This window comes from Dromaius novaehollandiae, chromosome 2, assembly GCF_036370855.1.
Source record: "Dromaius novaehollandiae isolate bDroNov1 chromosome 2, bDroNov1.hap1, whole genome shotgun sequence".
NCBI lineage: Eukaryota > Metazoa > Chordata > Aves > Casuariiformes > Dromaiidae > Dromaius > Dromaius novaehollandiae.
The window spans coordinates 107615412-107637841 of NC_088099.1; the positions used below are offsets into that span (position 1 = coordinate 107615412).

The 22430-nt window shown below is 39.4% G+C and overlaps 3 protein-coding genes across 14 annotated transcripts in view; all 3 read right to left on the minus strand.

Annotated features, from left to right (window-relative positions):
- Positions 1–4472, minus strand: part of ZNF407 (zinc finger protein 407) — a 348080-nt gene extending 343608 nt beyond the window's left edge. For 3 of the 4 annotated variants that reach the window (XM_064507125.1, XM_064507124.1, XM_064507126.1), the window contains exon 1: positions 4342–4472. The gene's annotated coding sequence lies outside the window, so the exon portion shown is untranslated. The remainder of the gene's footprint in view (positions 1–4341) is intronic. The other variant, XM_026100710.2, reaches the window with a different exon arrangement.
- Positions 1–13296, minus strand: LOC135327377 (collagen alpha-2(I) chain-like). Its single transcript, XM_064505499.1, has 3 exons — positions 13264–13296; positions 2306–4444; positions 1–1480 (listed from the first exon to the last, which is right to left on the minus strand). The coding sequence occupies exons 1-2, from the start codon at positions 13294–13296 to the stop codon at positions 3404–3406; spliced, it is 1074 nt and encodes a 357-aa protein (XP_064361569.1). The 3' UTR covers positions 1–1480; positions 2306–3403.
- CNDP1 (carnosine dipeptidase 1) overlaps positions 8532–22430 on the minus strand; it is a 27667-nt gene continuing 13768 nt past the window's right edge. For 7 of the 9 annotated variants that reach the window (XM_026100726.2, XM_064507127.1, XM_064507132.1 and 4 more), the window contains 8 exons: positions 21596–21796; positions 20073–20157; positions 19367–19527; positions 18322–18393; positions 17436–17600; positions 17096–17237; positions 16531–16678; positions 8532–15308 (listed from right to left, as the gene is read on the minus strand). In XM_026100726.2, coding sequence (XP_025956511.2) covers positions 15203–15308; positions 16531–16678; positions 17096–17237; positions 17436–17600; positions 18322–18393; positions 19367–19527; positions 20073–20157; positions 21596–21796 — 1080 coding nt within the window. In that variant the 3' untranslated portion in view covers positions 8532–15202. The remainder of the gene's footprint in view (positions 15309–16530; positions 16679–17095; positions 17238–17435; positions 17601–18321; positions 18394–19366; positions 19528–20072; positions 20158–21595; positions 21797–22430) is intronic. The other 2 variants (XM_064507129.1, XM_064507130.1) reach the window with 2 other exon arrangements.

Here is a 22430-nt window from a genome sequence, read left to right on the forward strand (position 1 = left end):
AGATCAGTATAACCCATAGCATTACAGACAGCAGTTCAGTAGTAGGCCAGACTGCTCAGAGAAAAGGTCAGCCTGCTGTGTAACGGCAAAAAAACCCAACTGTTAATGTAGGATTAGAAAGCAGTCATGAGTCATGCAAATAAGCATTTTACTTTTGGAACATCACCACTGCCTTTTTCTAAATGGCAGTGGGGTTATTTCTCTGTAAAGAAGTGCATGAATTTGCTTGCATTTACTGGTAATTTTCCCTTTTCTATTGAGGCAAGAAGGTAACTAGACTTCATCTTAGTCTAAAGCTATAGATTACTGCTTTTTAACAAGTTTAGGATGTAATCTTCTTTAGTCTTCACGTGCTGAAGAACTAAAATTATATAAATTAGGAAACTCCCCTATACATTTAACATAAACACACAGAATGGGCTATATACTTTTCAGTAACTATAGAAACTTCTCTGGCAGATGGCAGAAACAGCACCAGCTAGAAACAAGATCACCAGAAACGGTAGCTTCAGAGCAGCAAGACAGGTATAGTTCCTTTATTTTAAATACACAATTTCTTCCCACAAAGCAAAGGAAGCCTTTGGAATTTCTCCAGCAATAAAACAGAGATGACAAGAACAATGTCTTTACACATTTTGTTTCTTAACTGGTTTTAGACGCATAGGTTAATAAGTACTTTGTATCTTAGCATAGCACAAAAAGTGACAGGTTTAGAAGAAAATCGGTATATTTATTTAAACTTTCAGAAACTTTTATTTAGTGGTGTAAGAAAGTTCATTGCAAATGCAGATAGACCAAACCACAAAGATTAAACCACTCTGTGCTATCAGAGAGACGTCACATCAAAACTTGGACACCCAGGTCAGACTTGAAGGTTTGCTATGCAACATCCTGTGCAGTCCAACTCCTAACTTGTTCTCCCAAAGACATCTGGGGTTAATGCTGTGCCTTTCATTGCCACTAAACATCACAAGTAAGGCATACTGCTTATTTGTTACACATTTTTGTGTTCACCAAGAACTGCTGTCATTTGTTTTGCTCATTCCACTCCGGTCATTTCCAGTGGGTAGCAGTACTTCAAAGTCTGTGCTATTGGCAAGCTGCACCCGGTGTAGCACACTCACCCAGCACTGCTGCTGCCTAAAAACGCCAAGGGCAACACAAAGCAACACCCTTCTGGGGTGCAGAATAACTAGGAGTGCTCAGCTGGTTGGCTGTTGACCTGTCAAAATGACAGTACTGTTTTCTATTTGAATCTTTCATATTAAAGCAGAAGAGCAGAAGCCACTAGCTCTGGTAGTGGTCTTGAGGACAACTGAACGCTTAGTCTTCCTCTGCTACTATAGTCCTTTTTAAAGAGTCTCCGAAAGAGTAAGAGCCAGTCTAGTTAGTTGCATTATGTCATCAGGTCTTCTACTCTGCTCCTTTTTGGGTGATGTGCACACTTCAAAGAGATACCCCGTACTCCAAGATGTGCAATCTAACAAGTTAACACAGAATAACTTTAACATGCACCACAATAATAGAGCATTTATTTGAATGAATGACTAGACCAGACATAATTTTAACCTTTTTTATTTGAGTGATGGGTCATCCAATGCAAGCTTTTTGTTTCCCCAAAAAAGAGAGAATATTTAAATCTTAAACCATGTTAGGAAATTAAAATATAGGATATGCTCAGCAATCTCAGTTCAGCCATTCTTCATGTATTGATTTGTCCATAAACTTTATCTCATGCACAAAAACGTAAAACTATATATTCAAAAGATCAAAAAACAATTAAGAAATGTAACATTATGTTTTTCTTAATGTTGGGCAGGCTAATACAAAAATGCTGCTCTTCATTATGGAAGGTTTTAATGGAGTATTCTGAGTGAAATCTGTTGCACCCATATTCTTTCTCCAAATAATATTTTTTTTGCTATGAAAGGAGGCAAGAAAGCTTTAGTTTTAGAAAGTTTCCAACACAAAACTTTCATGCAAATAAATTAGAAATTATTGATACTATTAACATACACTATTTCCTACAGAAGAATGATAGTAAAGGATTGGCTCAGTGTTTTAACTCAGGTCATTTGAATTACATTTCCCAAAATGCTAATAAAACTGACATGTTTGAACATACTGAAAAAGTCGCACTCCATCATTGTGCTGTCACATCACTGCATTTGGCTTTTTTTAAAAAAAATGTATGGATTATACAATTACTGCCAGGCTCCATATATTATATATAAAAGCTACAATCTGATGGAATGTCCATGTTGAAATAATTTATGAAATAAGGGTGGAATGACTGTACTGTTACCTCTATGATGAATGTAACTTGCTGTGAACAGTCTAGGATATTGCAGGAGAGACCAAACTGAAGCCTGTAATTATCTTCATCTTTCATGGAGAGGTGTGACCTGGGGAAAATACAGATCCCAACATCCAAACCTCCAGCCTCATGCAAACTTCTTTGATTACTTAAGTTTTGATATAAGATTGGAAAAAGAAAATTTATAGTCTTTCCAGGCCACACCTTGAGATTATTAAGGTAAAAATCAGGGCAAGTTACATCCACTGTTTAAATTATACGTTACTCTGTTATTGTTTTGCACCAACAGCAAATCACTCTTGCTACCACTACCCTTGCAGTTTTGGAATCCCATTATTTATTACTCCCTTGGTGTTACCATCATGCTTAGTATGATAGATTCATGAAAAAGTTTACATCAAGACAACTACTCAAAGGCAGAAAAAAAGGGCAGGGGGACAGGCAAAAACAGTGAGTACGTGAATTTTGAGATCACCAATAATTACAGCATGCAGATCATAATTTAAATGCTTTTTCCCCTTTCCTTTCCAATTTACTAGCACAAGAGTTTAAGATGAACTTTGTGGTTCAGAGGCCCTATCATTTATGTGAAGGTGTATCAGGAAGCTTATCGTAAATCAGACTAAACAGGTTAATTTCTCCTCCCTGAAAGGCCACCTTTGTTTTGTTCACCTGAACAAATCTTCTAGGGAAGATGCAGATCTCTTCAGAAATGTATTATGAAACTGCTACGCTATTCATGTGAATTTGCTTTTCTTACTCCACTGACAGGCTCTGGAACCATGTTGAAAATCATAACGTCCTATTAAGCGACTGAGACTAAGAGACCAATTTGTTTGATGATTTAAGCTTAGTAAAGGGAAAATGGTTAAACTTATTTTTATTACTTGCAAGAACTGTTTAAAATGCTCCTGCTGGAAGAACTATTTTCATGCGCTGTCACCCATTCCCAACCGCACAGGTTTTCATCCACGCTTACACTAAAACGACCTTTGGGGGAAAACGGGAAAAAAAAAAAAGTCTTCTCGAGCAGCAAAAATCACTCACACACACACTCACACCCCTCCAAAAAACACGCCATCCTGCCTACAGGCGTCCAGCCCCAAACCGCGGCAGGGCATGCGCCTCACCGGGAAGCAGCCGGACCAAACCCCACACTGCCGCGCCACGCAGACCCACCCCGCCCCGCCCCGCTGCGCCTGCGCAGAAGCCGCCTCGCGCCAGCGGCGGGTAGTCTCGCGCTGACGCCTGTGACGGGTAGGCGTCACGGGTAGGCGTAACGGCCGCCGCCCGGCGGCGGAAGGACGGCGTCGGGTACCGTTCCCGTCCGGCGGCGCGACCAGATGACGACCCCCAGCTGATGACGCCAGCACCTTCCACCACTTTCCCCTCAGTTTCTCCCCCTCGGCGAGGGAGGTGCGGAAGGCCACCTCCTCCCCTCCCCGCGCATGCGGAGCGCCTCCGGCAAGCTGCCCCTGGGGAAGGGGGCAGGGCGCCGGCCTCACCAGAGCCGCAAAGCTCACAGCTGGGGCGCGCCCCGCCCCGTGTGGCGCAGGGCCTACGCGCGCCCTCCTCGCTTAGGGAGCCGTCCTCCTGCGCGGGCGCCCCGCGCCCGTCTCTCCCCCGCTCCCTCTTAGCTCCCCTGCTCTCCTCTCTCCCCCACCATGGCCGTCTGCCCGAGATCGGAAAGGAAGACCCAAGCCCTAGGCCGGCTGCCCCAGCCGACCAATCGCCGCGCAGGACATCCTTCCCGCCTTCGAGATCCCGGCCACTCAGCGGCCAGCGGGAGTGTGACAAGTGACCGGATTGGCTGCGGAGAGCGTTCCTTGCCGCCCGCCCACAAAGACCAAAAAAACGACGGTAGCAGAGAGGCCCAAAAAGCCCGAGGGAAGACGCTGACCCGATCGCAGGCCAACCGGCGTCGCTATCCTCAAAAGCGGCGCCTGCGGGGTTCGAAGCAGCAGCCCACCCGCAGCTGCCACTCGGGGCGGCTAAACAGCCGCGTCCCACTAAGCTACACTTACCGCGCGGGGGGAGCCGTCCGCCTCCGCTTGTGATGATCTTGGTCACAAGTGGCGCGCCGTAGATTCGCCGTTTTGCGTCACTCTCAGAACGAGGCGCGCAGCCCTGGGGGGGAGGGGGAGGAGGCGGGCGAGGCCCGCTCACGTGACGCGCGGTCTGGGCTGGAAGCCGTGAGGCGCAGCTTGAGCGCGGAGCGGCCCGTGCTGCCGGGGCGCGAGGGGCCGCGCCCAGCCGCCGCCGCGCGCTGCCCTGCGCCGCACAGGGCGGGGCCGCGCGCGCGCGGGGGCGCGCGCCGCCGTCGCCATGTTGCGCAGCGCTCGGCTCTGGCCGGCCCCCGGAGGAGACCTAGGGGCTCCCGAGGAGGGCAGAGCCCAGGGCGGGTCGCCCGGGCTTGGAGCCGCCGCCGAGGAGGGGCTGCGCGGGTGCGCCCGGGGCCTGTTTGGCGTTTGTGTGACTGCCCTCTGCCGCAGTCGTCTGTGGGTAGCGCATTGACAACTTTATGCCACTTAGGGTTTTATGTAAAATAAGCCAACTGGTGCACTACAGTTGGTTCTCTTCGCTCACTTGGCGCAGGCTGGGCAGTGAAGATCTGCTCCCATACATGTAATGGATGTTTTAAAAGAAAGAGTGGTAAAGAATGAAATAGATGCGGCAGCACACGCTGATCTTTGACCCAGGTTCTTGTTGGAAGCTTGGAAACAGCTGCACTTCTCAGGATTTTTCAGAGGATGCAGTTTAGAAGGGAAACGGGGGAGTGGGGCAATTTGTAAAATGTTACTGTCTGGAAAGCTAGTGAAGAAACTAAAACATTAAAACACTTAATATTCTTTCCCTTCTTTTAACTAAGTCATGTTATAACATCAAAGAACTATGATTATTCTTTAGTTACTGAGACATTTTGGATGTCAGTAGTGGAACACAGTTCTTTCCTCCAGTAGTTTGTGATTTTGAAAATGCAGATTTACCATTTATGTTCTGATTGCACAGTATTTTTAGCTGGTCATAGTATCTTGGTTAAACACTACTTAGCACTCTTCAAAGCTGTTGGGGGAGCAGGAGAAGAAAACCCAGCATTATGTGTGTTTGGAGTTTCACTGACTTTTCAGTTGTAACTGTATAAAAGGCATAGTCAGGCTTACTAATTAGGTCTACCAAGTCAAAGTTTCATGCAGCCAATTAATCATTCACTGATGTATTAGCCTTTTGGCACAGTGTTCCAGATTCTGGGGTGGGTTGCTAAAGAAGGTAAGAGTGGTTTGAGGATGAGCACGCCCTTGCCGCCACTGCAACCCGAGCAGTTCATCTGAATGAAAATGGAGAACCGAACCGAGTGACCAGGAGGTTGAAAGAGGTTGGAATGAATGATGACGGTTGAAAACATTTGTGTATCCTTATATAAAGCATAATGCAGAACATAAGGATCATTCTTTCTCTGTGCAGTTCATAAGGGTTATAGTGCATAGCCTCATTGTCCTCCAAATAACAAATCTATACAGAGGAAGACTTAATTTTTAGTAAGGACATCTTAGTTAATATATATGTTAAACTTTATAAGGACATTTAAGCATTTTAATAGGTTATCAAGGGAGACTATGGTAACCCCTTCACTGGCAGTTTTAAGAACAATCTAATTAAGAATAGTCTAATTGCTTGGTTTTTTTAACATGGGAAAAATGGATGTCAACCTTTTGATGTCACTTAAGCTCAGTTTCTCTGTGGTTTACAAGTTCCGTTTATTTTCGTATGTATTTTCATAGAACTGGGCCTCAAATAACATCTGTATTTAAGTATTTATATTATCTAGAACAGCATATCTGATCTAGCAGTTCTTGTATCGTCAAGTTAGGGAAGGAGTGCTGAGGGAGAAGGCAGGGTGGGTGCTGAAGTTTTATAAATTTAAGTATTTCTAACTGTAGAAGATGACAAGACAGAAGCCACATTTTTTACAAAGAACCTGAAGAGGGAGCCATTGGTATTGTAGAAGCAGCAATTAAGGCAGAATAGATAAAGAGAAAATGATATGTAACAAAAATGTCATTTTAAGCTTTTCTTCTTGTTTACAGGCATACCAACATTTAATATTCCACTTTAGATGTGTACATAATTCTGAAATGTTTATACTGATTAAAATACATCAAAATACAACCTAAATAAACCTGTGTAAATTAGTTTTAAAATATGATGTTAGGAATGATTCTTCGGTCACTATTTATTCCACATCAAAATACTGATTTCACCAGAAATACTGCTTGTAGAAAGAGTAATACCAGGATTTTAGTTAGATGTGTAACTTAAGTGGGGAAGGTAGATAGAGTTTTAATATTCTGTGTTCATTGTGTATAGAAAACATATGCACAGCTCTATGATTACTGGATATCACAGTCATTTAGCAGGATAAAGGCTGTCATAATAATCATACCTACCAACTCTAAATTATGGGGAGTTTTTTCCACAGTTGTTTAGAGGAATAACCCAATGACTATGAAACATGATGATGATGATGTAGGTGATGTTTCTGACAGGCCCTCCAAAGGACACTCAATAGTGTTCATAGGGTAGTCCACAGTAGTACTGACAAGAGTTTATTAACCCACATAATTATTTCTGAGACTAGCAAGTTTTTGAAGAAAATTTGCATGTAGTTTTCTTCCATCTGTGCAATTACACTGATAAGAAAACACCAAATAGTACAATTGGGCTGTAAACACCAGGAACATCTTTTAATGTATGTGTGTATATATACAAACATATGTATTATACCTAAGTTAACTTATTCATTCCAGAATATTCTTCTCACAGCCAAGGCAACTAACCCTTAAATTGACTTACTAAGTGGTGGCTTTTCTTTCACTTGAGAAAAGCAGGAATAAATGTTTTTTCTCAATATTCTATTCAATCTGGTTTTGATTCAGTATAATAATTATTAGGTGAAATCTTGTTTCATGTATATTAGCAATTAAATGAAAGGTTTTCACTGTTCATTTTGGCCACCTTAAGCAAACACATGTATAATGTAATTGGATAAATGTGCGCATTCTTAGATAATCCAAGTGGAAGACCTGCTAGTCAGAGTCATGTACTACAGTGTTGCACAAAAAGATAAAGGAAAAGATTACAGATAAGTGTAGAAAATAGAACATTATGCTTAGGTTTTTGAAGTTACTTGGGCACTGACTGTCCAAAGTGTCAAGGTTTGTGTTTTAGAGAGCAAAATGCTATATTCAGGTTAAAGCCTGGGTCTGTTGTAGAAAAGGGGATGGAGCACGTGCCTGCACTCCCCATCTTAGCATGGTGCTGAGGTCTGTCCTTTGTGACCCTGGGGCCCAGCTCACTCTGGAGAGCAGAGAAAGTGCAGCTGCATCAGTAGGCAACTATACCTTTGTGCTGTAACATGCCAGCAAGGAGACACCGCTTGCGGGACCCACACATTATTTCATTAAAGGTTGCATCTTACTTGCTTCATATTATCCAGTAGGTTTGCATCCCAGTTGTGCTAAGTTATTTTAAGTGCAAATAGTCACCCATTTTCACTTAGAAAAAACACTCATCTGCTACTTTGTCTTTTCTTGAACTTTCCTGTCTTTATGCAGAGAACCTTATGCAAACAAGTAAAAATGTGCTAAAAATCATATGTTTTTCCCACCTCTTCCCATTATTAGAACTGCTATGTAAAATGAAGAGAATGCACACAGGCATAATTAATCCCCTCTTTTTATGCTTAAAAGGAATCTATTTGAATTTTCTAAAATTTCCTATAAGCTGGAAAAAGCAGATTTGTAAGCAACTGTAACAGAAGAAAGATTTTTTTCAATAAAAAAACACCAAATTCATAGCAGTTTCTCAAATTTGCATGTTGCAGTTAGAAGAATTTGGGGAAAAAAATGGACTACTCTCCACCACAAGGCAAATGTTTAGATTTGTAAATTCTGATAAAAGTGGTGATACCTGCTAATCCCTTCATCTGGCCCATGAGAAGCACCATCAGGGCCTCCTGTTCAGAGTAACCTTAACATCTTTCTGTTCAGCTCTTGAAGAGATGAAACAATTGGAATTGTTCCACTTTCATGGATCATGTCAGCTTCTTTTTCAAATAAAAGGAACACAGTGTGTACATTATGAGAAGTGAAGCTGAATTTCCAGAAACTTAACATTTCTCTCTCCTGCCTTTGTATTTGATATCTGAAGACATCGCCGTGATTAAAAAAAATATTTATTGGAAAGGTAATATTTATACGGACTTGTCAAGGTGTTGTCTTCTTTTTTCTAGCAAAATTATGATCTGATGTTATTAAGCTGCAAGCTTTAGAAGTCAGAATGTATTTACCTTCAGATTTAAAGTCCTGCAAATCACTGCACAACAGACCACTGCAGCCTGCTACATTGAAGCCATTGATATCTGCATGTGCAGAGATGTGTCTTCACAGAGGCAATTGAGGAATCAGACATCTCTTTAGTCAGATACTGAATAATTTTAAATTACATTCCTCTAAAGCCAAGTTACTGTACAACTGAAAAGCTGTAAGAGAAGTATGCAACAATTGTATGTATGATATTTGACTAGAACAGTAGTCAATTGGCTGGCTACATTAATATGCTCATTGGTCAGTATCACAAAAATAAGTATTAATAAGTGGTTTTGTAAGACAATTCTTATCAAATAAGCAGCACAAACAATTAAAAACCTTTGCATGCACAATACAAAATATATGCAAAGTGGGAGACATCATTTGTGTTTTGTGGACATTGCTTTCCTTGCTGCTGAACACTGAGGTTCACTTGTATGAGACAACCAGATTTTTGATCCACAGACCATGTCTGTTAACATTTCAGACTGTTCCATTTAGAAAATCCCATATTAAGATAGTCAACCAGACTATCTCAGAGCTAACTGTGGGTGAAGAGCCCACAGTCCAGTTGAGGAGGGAAGAGTTCATCAGAACTGTAGACTGATGGTCATTAGTAGTGCAAACGGAGCAGTAGAGCATGCGACTGCAACATTCAGTATCCTTAATCAAACAAAAGCTTGAGAAAGGATGTACTTGCCATAACTGGTAGCTTTTATTGGTCATTCTACCATAATTAAATGAAACTATCGATCAAAGCAGTCACTGGAACTTTAGGGTTGCTGGTAGATTGGTGATAGTAATCCTGCATATGGAGATTGCTCTCTTATCAGGAAAGTAATAACACACAGAAGACTTTTCTGTAACATATTACTAGCTTTTGACTTTCTAAATGTAAAGAAGTGATACAAACTTGCATGAAATTAATATGAAAGATCCACCACTATACCTGTTTCTTCACACAAGAAGGCTCCATATCAGGAATACATAATTTTGAAAAATTTTCAGTTTCTCTTAGAGATTATTATTTCAGTTCCAAATTCAGAAAAAACTCCTTCAGCTCCACAGACAGAAAGAGCGAGCTTGCATGACCTTTGAATTCTTTTTACAGATATAAGAAAGAATTTTAACTGCATTAAAGGAGAGGAAACATGCAATTGGCTGGCACTTCACGTTATTTCACAGCGACAGTCCACTCAAAGAATTTTTAGACAGGTAGCAACATCAGTATTATTCACACATATATACAAAATGTCTGTTTTCTTTTAAGTAATGCTATATATAAATCTGTCTGCATACTGACAATGCAAATCTTCAAGGATTTGGCTTTGTTGTACTGCATTTTTTTTAAATAAAAAAGTTAATTCATTGCAGTAAAATCAAAGAGAGTCACTTATTACACTGTATTATATGTAAAGATGTCCAGCTTTCAAGTATTTACAGTTCTGCCACTCTGTAATTCGTCTCTCTCAATCCCACGAAGCAAGTTTGTGAAAGAGAAATATCTCAAATATAAATATCAAGTCTGGTACATTATACATTGATACATTAACTTCAAGATTTAATGTGGTATCAGATCAGGTCAGAAATGAGCTTTCAGAGAAAGCCACACTACATGAAATACAGATTTAATAGGTATTTTTCATCCTCAGTAACTCAGTATCTCACCCACCTGGCATTTGCATCCAAATCATATTAGTTTTACACATCCACTGAAACCAGAAGGTGTGTAAACTGTTGGGTTTATAGAAAACATTTCATAGTTATGTACTGAAATTCTCCAGTGCTTATTATTTAAAGGACATGACCGTTTTTCCTTTGCTGACAGCCTGGCACCTTTTGTGGAGTGTCCTCTGAAGCTTAAGCAAGGTTTGGTTGGCTTTTCTTCACCCCATGGTAAAGTTTGCTAGCAAATAAAACCCAAATTCTGTGCCTTGCTACGTTTTTACAAGCACTGTTAAACGCCTGTTTAATTTAGGTCCTTGAAGAAATACAGCAGTTGTTCCTGCCTTGACAAGTTTAAGTGTAACATGACAAGTTTCACACAAAGAGCCTGGCAGGAATGATATAATAAAGCATATGCATGCTTTCAGATAGTATTTGCAATTTTTAAAATGGTGTGAAAGTAAATAAAGTAAGTAGAAACCACCTTCATCATCCTCCATCAAAAACAACTCATTCCATGTGGGCTGCAGAATCATTTGGAAAGATTTGCAGGAGCTGCCGATCCTAAGGCACATTTGAAAGCCCATTACAGTCAGGGGCTCTTTCACTTACCTCATTAGAGACCAGCAGCTTGCCATTTTGGCTGAAGAGCTAATAATAATAATACTAATTAAGCAAAATCCAATATGAATTTAAATATCACATGAACCCTACCTTGTAAATGAATTTATTTATTCCAGATTTGGCTTTAACCTGCTTCTGACCTATTTAATTTCTTCATGAAGATTTTTCTCCTCTTCAGTGAGACGAGAGGCTCTTTCCTGAGTTCCAGTGATTTCAGTCTGGCCAAAAGAATCACAAGAGCCTCTGTCTAAATGCACATGCCACAGGGCTGGTCAGGGGCAACTGCCCTCTTGTGTTCTTCTGCAAGCTTGATGAGAATTTACAATACTGGCACATACTAGTGGAAATATCCAAATGACTTCTAATCACTTTAGAAAGAATATTCATATTCAACTCATGCCCAGACCTTAACCAAAAGAAAAATTTGCGAAAAGCTTACAAAAACGTTGTATTGGAGAAGTTCCACACTTTTTTCCTGTAAGAGAGTAGCTTGCACCACAACTGATATATGCACGCATGTTCTGACTAATTCCATCTTTCTAGAGGAAAAGTCTTCTAAAACAGCTGCATTTGAGAAAGCAAGAGGAAAGAGGAAGGGATGAAAAATGGCAAACAGCTGTTAGGATCTTAGAAAATCAAGTAGGGGAAAATAATCGGCAGTGAGCGTTGCTGTTAGCAGAGGGGGTAGACAGTCTGTTCCCAGTGGCACACAGCGATGAATGTTATTACACATGAGTTTTGCAGACACAGGCAATCTTCACACCCTAGCGATGTGCGATACGGAAATAAGACAGGGAGACTAAACAGGATATACAAAATGATAATATTGCATTGCAAACCTTTTTCATGCATCAGTATTTTAACTTTCCATGTTACTTGCAGGTGAAGGTTTACAGCAGGACCGGGGAGGCTACAGCTCCTCCCCACCACTGACCACTGTGGCACATGCTCCTGCAGCACCACTAAGGCCACAGTTGCCCAGTCTTCCCCATTTAAACATGGGGTATGGCCATCCTCAACTAGCAAAGCATTTTAGAACATTTTGCCAGACAAACCTAAATGCCATATTCAAAGAGGAATAACTCTCAGGAGTCAAAGTCAAGTTTCCTGAGAGAAATTGCGGCTGGATACACAAAAAGAAAAACCATAATGAAATGAATAAGTCTAATCTTCCATTTTCAAAGGCTAAGCAGATGGTGACCTGATTAGTTGTTAGTCTCAGCAGGCTGCTGATCTCTCCATGCCTTCAGCTGCTACTGTCAGTATCTTATCATTTTACTCATTTTCCATACTTTTAGCTGACTGCCATATTTTTAGTCTTTTAAGACATTAAGAATTAACAAGTGTATTTATCTAATACAAAAAAAGCAACTTTCAACTTAACTTGAAATCAAGCTCACTGATTTTAAATGAAAATTAAAGTGTTCCAGTTTCTTCTTTAGAGTTCTTCCTGCAATAAATGCCAGGACAGCATCATGTAAATGTATATATGTAAGTTTATATACATAGCTGTATACATACATATATGTGTATGCACATACACAAGTATCTGCATGATTTCTATTCTTTGGTTTATTGTTTAGGGTATGAAAACATCTGATATGCTGTGATATGGGATATGGCAGACCTAGAACAAGACTAACAAATAGAAGCAAACTTGAATCCAACTTCTAAGACTACTATTCTAGAACTATGTTTAATTTTCTGTGGCAACAAATAATTATTAATGCAATAGAGGAGTAATATTCCTAGAAATGGTGTATAATGGTACAGACCTTAGAAAAATGAACACCAGGTTTTTTTCCCAGAGGCTGATGAGATGTTGCACAACAGAAGAGCCAGGATGACAGATCGATGCACTGCCTTGCTCTAAGAGGAGTTCTGGGAATCCCGGTGTGAAGGGGAAACAGCTTCCACAACACTGTTTCATGGCCTTGACAGTCTCAAATTGAAGTTTTCTGCTACTGCTGTCCCTCTGGGGTTGAAGACAACAAGAGAATGGTCTGCATAATTCATGGGTCCCACTGTTCCACACATTTTTAACTTGATGATCACTGGTCATTTTGGATCTGAACCTTATTTCACTGCACTACTCTGATAGTGCCTATGAATATAAAAGGATGCTGTCTTTGTTGGCTGTATTTTCTTTGTTGTTCCAAAGAAAAACACAAAAAAGCTACACATAGCATAAGCCCATCCTATAGCTGGACTTCTTAATGTGGTGCAACCATCAACAGCATGGATGTAGTGTTTTCCAAAACAGTTATATTCCTGGAAACATTGCCTTCATACCTCTTTGATGCCCAAATGTACCACCTCCACCATCCCACCTAGCTTTCTGCCCTACTCTTCTGCCAAAAGCTTCTCATCTGTGAGTAGCCATGTCTTTCAATGGTTGTTTAAGTCCCTTGCTAAGGACACCCAAACTTCAAGACTCTGCAAAACAGAAGATTGTAAATAATGTTTGATACTAATTTTATACCTTTAAATACTTAAGTATAATTCATCCATTTATCTTTATAGTCCCATAGTCCTTAAGTGTGGGCTAGTTCTCTCCTGCAGAATTCATTGCCATGTTGGACTCTAAGTGATTTAAACAGGCTAAGAGAGCTGAGAGATGGTAGTGGGCCATATTCTACAAGTTGGTTAGGTACAAGTTGGAGTCTGCTTCAGACTTGGCTCCCTGTCTGTGTGTGGAGTCCTCTCTCCTGACACCAGCACCAGAAATTACATTTCCACTACGTAGCCTACAAAGCCAACACAAGTAAGAAAGCGTGAGCTCAGGGCTTCTTTTTCCCTTGAACACTGTCTAGGCAGTATACTGATTAAATTCTTACCAGCTGAACTGAGTTCCTCAGAACCCTAGGGAAGTCTGGACACTGATGTTTATTAAAGTCTTATTTGAAACCTCAGTATTCCTGATTACCACCATTCCGAGACCTCTTAAAAGGCCAGCTACCTCTATTCCCAGCTCCCAAGAATTTCCAAGCTTTTTTTTTGTTGTTGTTGTTTCTATTTTTTAGTTCAGCCAGGGCTTTTATCCTGATAATTTTTGCATCAGCTGTTTGCACAGATTCTCTATGGTATGAAATTCCATTCTATAGGCTCCAATCTTTCTGCCTTTAATCACCAGGAGAGGCCAGCTAATTTCCATAACTTATTTTATATCATCCGTGTTAACGGTAGGGCTACTACTAGCAAGTTCTTTTGTTTAAATCTGGTTCAGTCATTTGGTTGTGTGAGAATTAACTATACATTTTAATACAAATCACATTTTGAAATGAAGAAATATAAATTTGAATTTGCTTATGTAATGTGTGTTAGATGTTTGGCCTAAATGGTTAGCAACTAGAACTAAAATATTTATTATTTTAATTTCAAAATACATGATTTTTCTTTGATTTAATTATTGATATAAAAATGTGCTTTAAAAGTAATTGGCAACTAATAGTTGGGAAAAAGACACCCTTGTGATGACACTGTGGTCAGAACAGGTATTTACAATAACTTTTTTCTGTGGTACAAGAAGGAAGTCACACTAGGGAAATAAGTATAATATAGTAATTCTTAATACTATGCCAAACAGCACAGTAAGAGGAGATTCAGATCAAATGGGGGAAAAAAGCAGAATTCAGACCTGCAAATCCTTACTTGCTATTGCAGTTCTATTGGCCTCAGAGTGATTATTCCCAGAAATAGGGAACATCTTTGCATCAAATTCAGCAAACTAATCCTATTGCATTTCCTATTTATAGCCTTCTGTGAAGGACAGGGAAGAGATTAACATAATAGCATATCTTTTGTTCAAATAGTTTCATAGAGAAATCTGTTAGGAGGAAGCAACAGTATTGCAAGTTGCTCGTATTGAAGAACTGGAATATCAACTAGGCAGCATGAACCTGGCCATATTACAAAACAATAGGAAATAAAGCAATTTTGATAAAATGAATACAAACATTCCATTTCCTTGAATTTTAAAGCTAAATACCACATAGCGCCCCATAAGAATGAATTATCTCTAATCTTATTTTATAGTGTTAGGAATAAGGTCACTTGATTGACTGAATAGCAGATGCATATCATTTAGTAGCATGCCAAGTAATAGCATGGCATTTAATTTTTCTGCAAATTCAGACATGCATTTCTGTGTGATTTATATGTTTTTTGACATCAGAAAGTTAGATAGCTTAAGACTAAAAAAGTGCTTTGCTAATTTCCTTGTGATGGTCTTTCAGTTGTCAGTCTTTGTGTTGGAAATTTCTTGTAACTGTCCATGCAGCTTTGATATCTCCAGGAGAAAGGCTGCAAATACTTTGGTTCCTTCAACGTAGTTGTATCTGAAGAAGGGAAGAAAGAGAAGAGGTACTATCAGACCGCTTCTGCTGTTCAAATTAATGGCCTCGTCCAATAAAGTTTTCAGCATCTTCAAAGGAATCTGCAAGATTGGTCATCCAAAGAACCCGCAAAAGATCCTCAGAATTATGAAAATCACTGATTTATCAGTGACAACTGTAGGAGATGAAATCACTGTTAGCTTCCTCATTCTATCTTGTCACATGAATTATTCTAGTATAGGAGAAAGGTAAAAGAGGAAAACCACCTCTCTAAGGATAAGAAAAGAATTGTTACATTCTAGCTTTCTTGTTCATGCCTGCTGTGATGGCAAATTTTTGAGTCATGAGCACAACTGACAGCCAAAAATAAATGGTCATACAGGTGACTTCATTTGCCTCTCCCATCTGAAAGATACAAATTCAGCTTGGTTTCATTCATTTACATTGTGAGGAACAGCAGGAAGATATAGAGGAACGGCTTCCTGAGAAAAGGATGCACTGTAATTCTGGATTTCCTGCAATTGACTTTCCTCTGAGGGATACTCTGAGAAAGCTTTTTTTTAGTGTCGTGTCCCGTAATTACTGCTGTCTGTAACTGTGAGGGTTGGGGCTACACCGGGAGGGCAGGGGGGAAAATCAGTAGGATTCTCCTGTTCCCCATGGTGGCATGGAGCTTGGCATGACTTAGCTGAAAAGCTGAGTAAGTACTCTGGCAACACGCTGAATAGTGTCTTACCATGGCTCCCGAAAGAATAATGAGGAGTGACAAGTCTAAGCTGATTTTGGTATAATTACACTAGTTTTGGTCCCTGTAATATAAATACATCTTTAGCTCCATTTGGCCCATAAGTGAAAAACATCAAAATCCTTACTTAATTACTAAGCTGAGCACATCTGGCTGGAATACTTCAAAACAGATGCTGTGAGGGAAAAGTGCCCTTCCACATCATCACCTTTAAAGTCAGAGGCAAATTTCAAAATGAAAATTGCCAGCATGATGGATTTAAAGATTAAGTAGACAATTTATGAAAAGTTATATAGCAGTATTTGATAAATTTCGAATTTTGTTTTATGTATGGCACAGTAACAAGTTTGCTGGAGATGGTAGGTTGGGACGGTCCACTGGAGAGCAAAGCTTCCCATCTGGCAATGCTTGTGTGTGGCGACAAGGGCACTTCAGCTCTCCTCTCTTCTCTTATACCACAAATGAACAAATAAAAGAAACCTGCTTATTTTCTCATTCTGGGAGTGCTCCCCATCATCGGCTGCTCCAATTGGAAGCATTATCACACTTTTCTGTGTTATAGTCTGAAACATTCTGGCAATAGGAATTGTTGAGCCATCCCGAATAAAGTCTGGATCTTCTCTAAAAACTGAAACACATGGAAAGAATGGATCTTATTATGCGAAACAAGGATGTTTTCTTCTGCTAACAAATGCTATCAAGCATTGGCCACATGCTCAAACAAATAACTTTTTCGAAAAAAATTTTTTTGAGTGTGGAGCCAACTGATTTCATGAATCCGCTGCACTCTACAGACCTCTGGCTTTGTATCAGTACACAAAAAAACTAAGAGAGATCTTTTGGCTACTCCTAAATACTCCCCAATTCAGCAAGATACAAACATGTAGAGGCCTTACTAGCTGAGTTGTCCTACAGAAATCAATAACAGATTCATAAGGGTAAACAACTATACCACTGAATCAGGAAATCTCACTTGTTTTAAGGATGAGCATGATTCCTTTTTAAAGCTGCATAGAAGATACTAAAAATGAAAAAAAAGACCTACCTGTTCTTGCTGCCCTTCTTGCTGCTATATATAGTGGATCATTAATATCAGCAACCCAGGGCTTTGCACCCAATGGCATAGATACTTTCAGTTTGTTTGGGCTGTTCCTCTTGGAAAATACATTCTCCAAGTACTCCACCACCTACAAGGAAAAAATATACCCATCAGAAGTGTTCATCTTCTTTCAATTCATAAACTTACACATGCATTTTCACATCTAGTCTCATAAACTGCCAAATGCTAGAAACACTCAGTTTGCTGCTTTGGTTGTCAACGTTTGAGGTACTGAGAAGGACTTGGTTTACACAGAACAAGCCAAACAAAAAGGTATGCCTCTTACCTGTTGTTTAACAACGGAAAGGTCCATGTGGGGAACTTGACGGATTGAAAATTTGCCTATTACTTTTGCCGGAATGACTGTTTTAATTCCTGGTTCATGAAAAGCTCCTTCAATCCCATGAATAGAGAGAGAAGGATAACGCCACAGGTGTAAAAGTATTTCTTCCTTCAAAAAAATAACATCCAAAATACAAGGGATGACACCAGAACCATTCACAATTTACAGAATTAAAGTGAAGAAACAAGTTTTTTCCATCCTAAAATCCGTACTTGGAGACCTCTATATTTTAAAGGTGTCTGATTTGTATTTTAAACCCTTGCTAACATTTTCAGTTTAAAAAACACTACTTTTCAATCAACATTTGTTTACCTCTAGAAATATTTGGAGAACAGCCATTCATGGACAATAGAAAAAGCAGACCATTATTAAGAAACATCTTGGAAGTAAAACTTTTTCAGTGCAAATGTAAAATAGGCTAAAAAAGAGATTATAGGTTGCATTTCTAAAAGACATATTGGGGGTCCTTTCTTTTCTCTCCCATGCAAATTTTACCAAAGAATTGACTATACTATTTACGTATTTGTTAATATTTGATGATTGATGTTTTTCATTTCAGATGATAACATTGTGATAATTTCTACATAACCCACGCAATATATGTTTAAACATTTTTACTAGATGTGCTTTAGATTAATGAACTAATCTGGGTTGAAAAAATAAATAAATCTGATGCTTCTTGGGGCCAGAACAACTTCTGATCTGACCACCTAATGATCTCAGAACTTCTGACCTACTTGCAGGAAAAACAATTTAGCCAGACCCATTCAGAAGATACCAGGCAGAACTGATAAGTTTCCCAAATGGAGAAAGGAAGATATTCTTTTACCAATGAGTATCTCTCATCAAATAATACAAGAGGTAAGATGATTATGTTCAGTAACCAAGTTAATCTGTTTTTCTGGAAGACATGAGAAGGGAAAAAATGAAAATGTTTATTCTAAAGAAGAAAAGAAAGGAAATACAATCATTTCTAGCAGCTCTTTATATGTGAATTGTGATTGCAAAGTAGAACTCCACAGTGATGCTTCTTTTGTACTTCAGTTTTACGAAAAGAGAGCCTCGACTACACATTAAAGTTGCACTACTTCATCCTGGTATAGGCACAGTAGCAAAACTTTAGTATGGTTATGCTATACTTGTGTATTACTGATTATTACAGTATAGCTTAAGCTAATTCAGAGCTTTTTCACGGGAATAATTGCATACACCTTATACTATACTGGTATAATTATGTTAGTGATAAAAAATGAATGAGAATCCCCTCTTGTCTCCAAGCTGCCACTGTTGCACAGAGAGATCTTTCTAAGCCAGCCCTTACCTACTGTTTTGGGTTTTTTGTTGTTTGTTTTTTTTTCTTCTCCCCTCCCCATTTAGAATATAATTTGTAAATGCTGGCAAAGCTTCTAGTTTTAGGAGCTTTTTGACGTGCTCAGCAGACATCAAAATCTGAACTAAAAATTAAAAAAATAAAAAGCCCGAAACACATCAATCTAAAGCTGCCTCCCACTTTTCAGATCTGAATACAACTTCTTCTTTACTGTCTGCTCTGTTTTGAGGGGTTTAATGCCTATTGCGTTTGCCTGGTTGGTTGCAGGGTGGGATTCTGCAGGACAAGAGAAGGGTAGCTAAAGTGTTTGTTTTACATTACTCCTTTTCATTGATTATTCATTTTGGATTACTTTCCCCAGTAGCTTTCATCTTCAGCAGGTTTATTTAATTTTATTGACATTTTCATGCTCTGCACTCCTTTATTTTATTTTCTAGAGTTTGCCATTGACTGAAAATATCTTTCAGTTTGACTTTATCCGTAAGTGCTATGAATAGGTCATTTACATTCTTTCTGCTGACCATTTATACAGATGTTATTTTACCTTGGTGTCATAGAGGAATTTTTCCACTCTGCAGTTATTTTTATGTTCTTCTAGATCAAATTCTATCGATTCATACAATTTCCTCTCCTCCTCTCTCAGGGCAGCAACATTGTCATAGATTCCAGGGATCTGAATATGACCTGTGGGATCCACAAGGCTATCTACAAAATAAGATAAAGATATTACTAACAGTAGGACCTATTTCTAGTACTTATTTCTTTTACACATCTTTTCCCTTCTTCCTAAGTCAACTGAGTTAACCAAATGATTCCCTAACTGTCCACAGCTATCAATTTGTGGCATTTAACTTAGGGTATTTTGTAATTTATCAAGAAATCCATGGAGCTGCTGTTTACAGTATCTGCCTGAAAAAAAAATCAGGTTTCACTAACTGGGTACGTATTCACTGGACTTCAAGTTGCCATTAATCATTAGCTATTCTTGATTAACATCCAAGTATAAAGGAGTATACGAATGAAAACAGTTTGACAGGTCAGGAGCACTTCTGAGGTCCTGGCCTTACTGGGAACATCTCCTTCTCCAGCAATTGTCCCTGTATCAATGCTGACCATGCCTGAAAACCTGGGAATCTCGCTTACATTAGACTTGCCTTATGCAGGTCACCTTAGCATAGCCCAGCCTTTCTGAGGTGGGTTGCTCCCCATTGCTCCCAGTTACCCCCGGGAGCTGTGGTGCTCATCATTACCCAGCAGAGCGATCAGGTCTGTCATTGGCTCATGAATGATACCTCCAAAAGTCCCAGAGTGAAGGTCCTTGTCACCACTTTCAACCTGTATCAAAATTCCTCAGTTACATACAAATATTCCCTTACTGTTCTGTGAGAATTTGTTTTTCACTGGAGCAGGTACTTTCAGCTTTTCAAACAAGTCCACAAATAAACAGAAAACTACGTATTTCTATTTATAAAATGGACAACATAAGTTTTGGAATGAGCTGCTTCTGGTAAACGGAAGATATAGCTTTGTTGTAAACCCTTAGAGAAAATTCAGTTGTCTATATTACTTACAGGCATTTGAAATCAAGTGTCTCTCTCCATTCCCCCTTTTGCTTTGGTAAGATTAAACACATCACAAGTGAGACACTTGCATATTACTGTTTCTGACATGATGGAATAAATCCTTCGAGTTCTTTATCCTTCTTACTTAATACAAAATCTTCATAATGAAGGCAAGACAATCTTATTTGTTTAGCAATAAGAAAATATATGTCCACCCTCAATTCCAAATTGCAACAAATAAGAATTTAGAGGTCTCTTGAATCATAGAGCTTTAGAATACAGAAAGGCATTTCATTTATTTAATGGTTTCTTTCCCCAGACACATTTTCATACTCAGGTTTATCATAAACTATTTTCCTTCAACAAACTTGTTTATTCTTCTCTAAAGCTCATTACAGTCAACTGTCTGGTAGCAGGCAGAGATCATTTTTGATGTTTTAATAGCATCATTTTTCTTAACCAAGACTTAGAAGAATTGAATCAAGGCTGATGAAGTTCTTTCAGTTAAAAAAAAATTTATTCTTTTTCAGACATAAAGGTTAATGGGGGGTTTTCTCTAGTTGTCTGGTTCTTTAAATCCTGCTCTCTGAATTTCTTTTATGCTTTCACAGGGACTTTCCAGCTGAATAATTTCTGTTCTTTCTTTAGCAATGGCTCATGTTGGCTGCTAAATATACTAGAGTGGTTACAAAAAATGTTGTACAGTTTTTAAACCCAGGGATCTGACTAAATTGAGTCCCCTCAGGCAGGTACTATGCACTGAGCAGTATCTGCTGCAAAGGGGCAGAGCAGAAGAAAGTTTTGGAGTGAGTATGTGTGCACACACGTGTGTGTGTGTGTGTGTGTGTGCGCGCACGCATGTGTGTGTGCGTGTGTGTGTGCGCGCGTGCAGGAATAACAGTGCAAGAGAATAGAGTTGATGTGAGGAGCGGGCAATGAGACCTGAGCGGAAGAGTGGCAGGAGAGAAATGGGATAGGAAAGAAATCAAGGACCTAGAGTGTAAGCGTGGAAGAGAAGGTCATGAAAGTGAATAAAGCTGATTAAATTGAAATGAGACAGGAAAGCTGCACGAGCAGGAAAGAGTGCATAAGAAGGGCCTCCATTTGTAAATGTTAAGCTTGCTCTCAGCCTTTCTCTATGTACAGACAGATGTGATTACAGGTACCTCACCACTCCATACTCGGGCCCAGTTCAAACCAGTGTCCTTTACCTCCACAAAGAAACAGGCGTTTCCCCGTGTCCCATACGTAAGGGCAGGCTTCCTGTTGCTGAGCCAAACGTTGTCCGAAATCACAATATAATCAACATCAGCAAAAAAGCACCGTTTTTCTTCTTCAAGCAACTCTTCTAGCCCCAAAGATCCTGCTTCTTCCATACCTTCAATAACAAACTTGAAGTTTACTGGCATAGCCTAAATGAATATTAATGAAATCTGGGTAAGGAACAAGCATTTTCAAAAAATAAAAAGAATCATTTAAAATGCAATAGCAGACTGGCTTGCAGTATGTATTATATCAGGAAAACAAGGAGATAAGATAAATGTCTTTTTCCAATAGAAAAAGGCATTGACAGATGCACACAAATAGTATCCCAGCAAAACTTATTTTTCCTGATGATTTTCTCTCCCTTTTATTTTTGAAGTAGAATGCAAAAGAGAACATTTTTTTCCTACTTCAGGTTTCCAGAAAACCTGCTGGACTGTCTCACTAAATGGGATTTTTCTCAGTACTGTTAAATATTTTAATCGCTTTGGAAAGTCTAACTGTGTAATACCAGTGGCGTATTCACAGAAAATTTCCAGACTTTCATATTTCCACCAGGAGTGCTCATGTGGGAACCACTGACAAAGGTCCATTGCTGCTATTTTTCCAACATGTTATCTAAAGCCAGGGTCAGTCACATTGTGGCAGATATGCTTCTGGCGATTCTATTATAATTGTCCTGTTAGCACTCATGAATCTGTACGGCTGCTAGTTCATAAGGATGCACTTTCAATTCACTGGAAATTAAGAGAACCTTTATGTGCTGTTTTCTAGAGAAAGGCT

Bases quoted from the DNA above. Each gene is read 5' to 3' on its own strand.
- LOC135327377 (XM_064505499.1), bottom strand. From the start codon at position 13,296: ATGGTGGAGGTGGTACATTTGGGCATCAAAGAG. The intron at 4,445-13,263 runs GTATGAAGGCAA...CCTCCCCCCCAG, and splicing joins TACATTTGGGCATCAAAGAG to GGCTGCGCGCCTCGTTCTGA.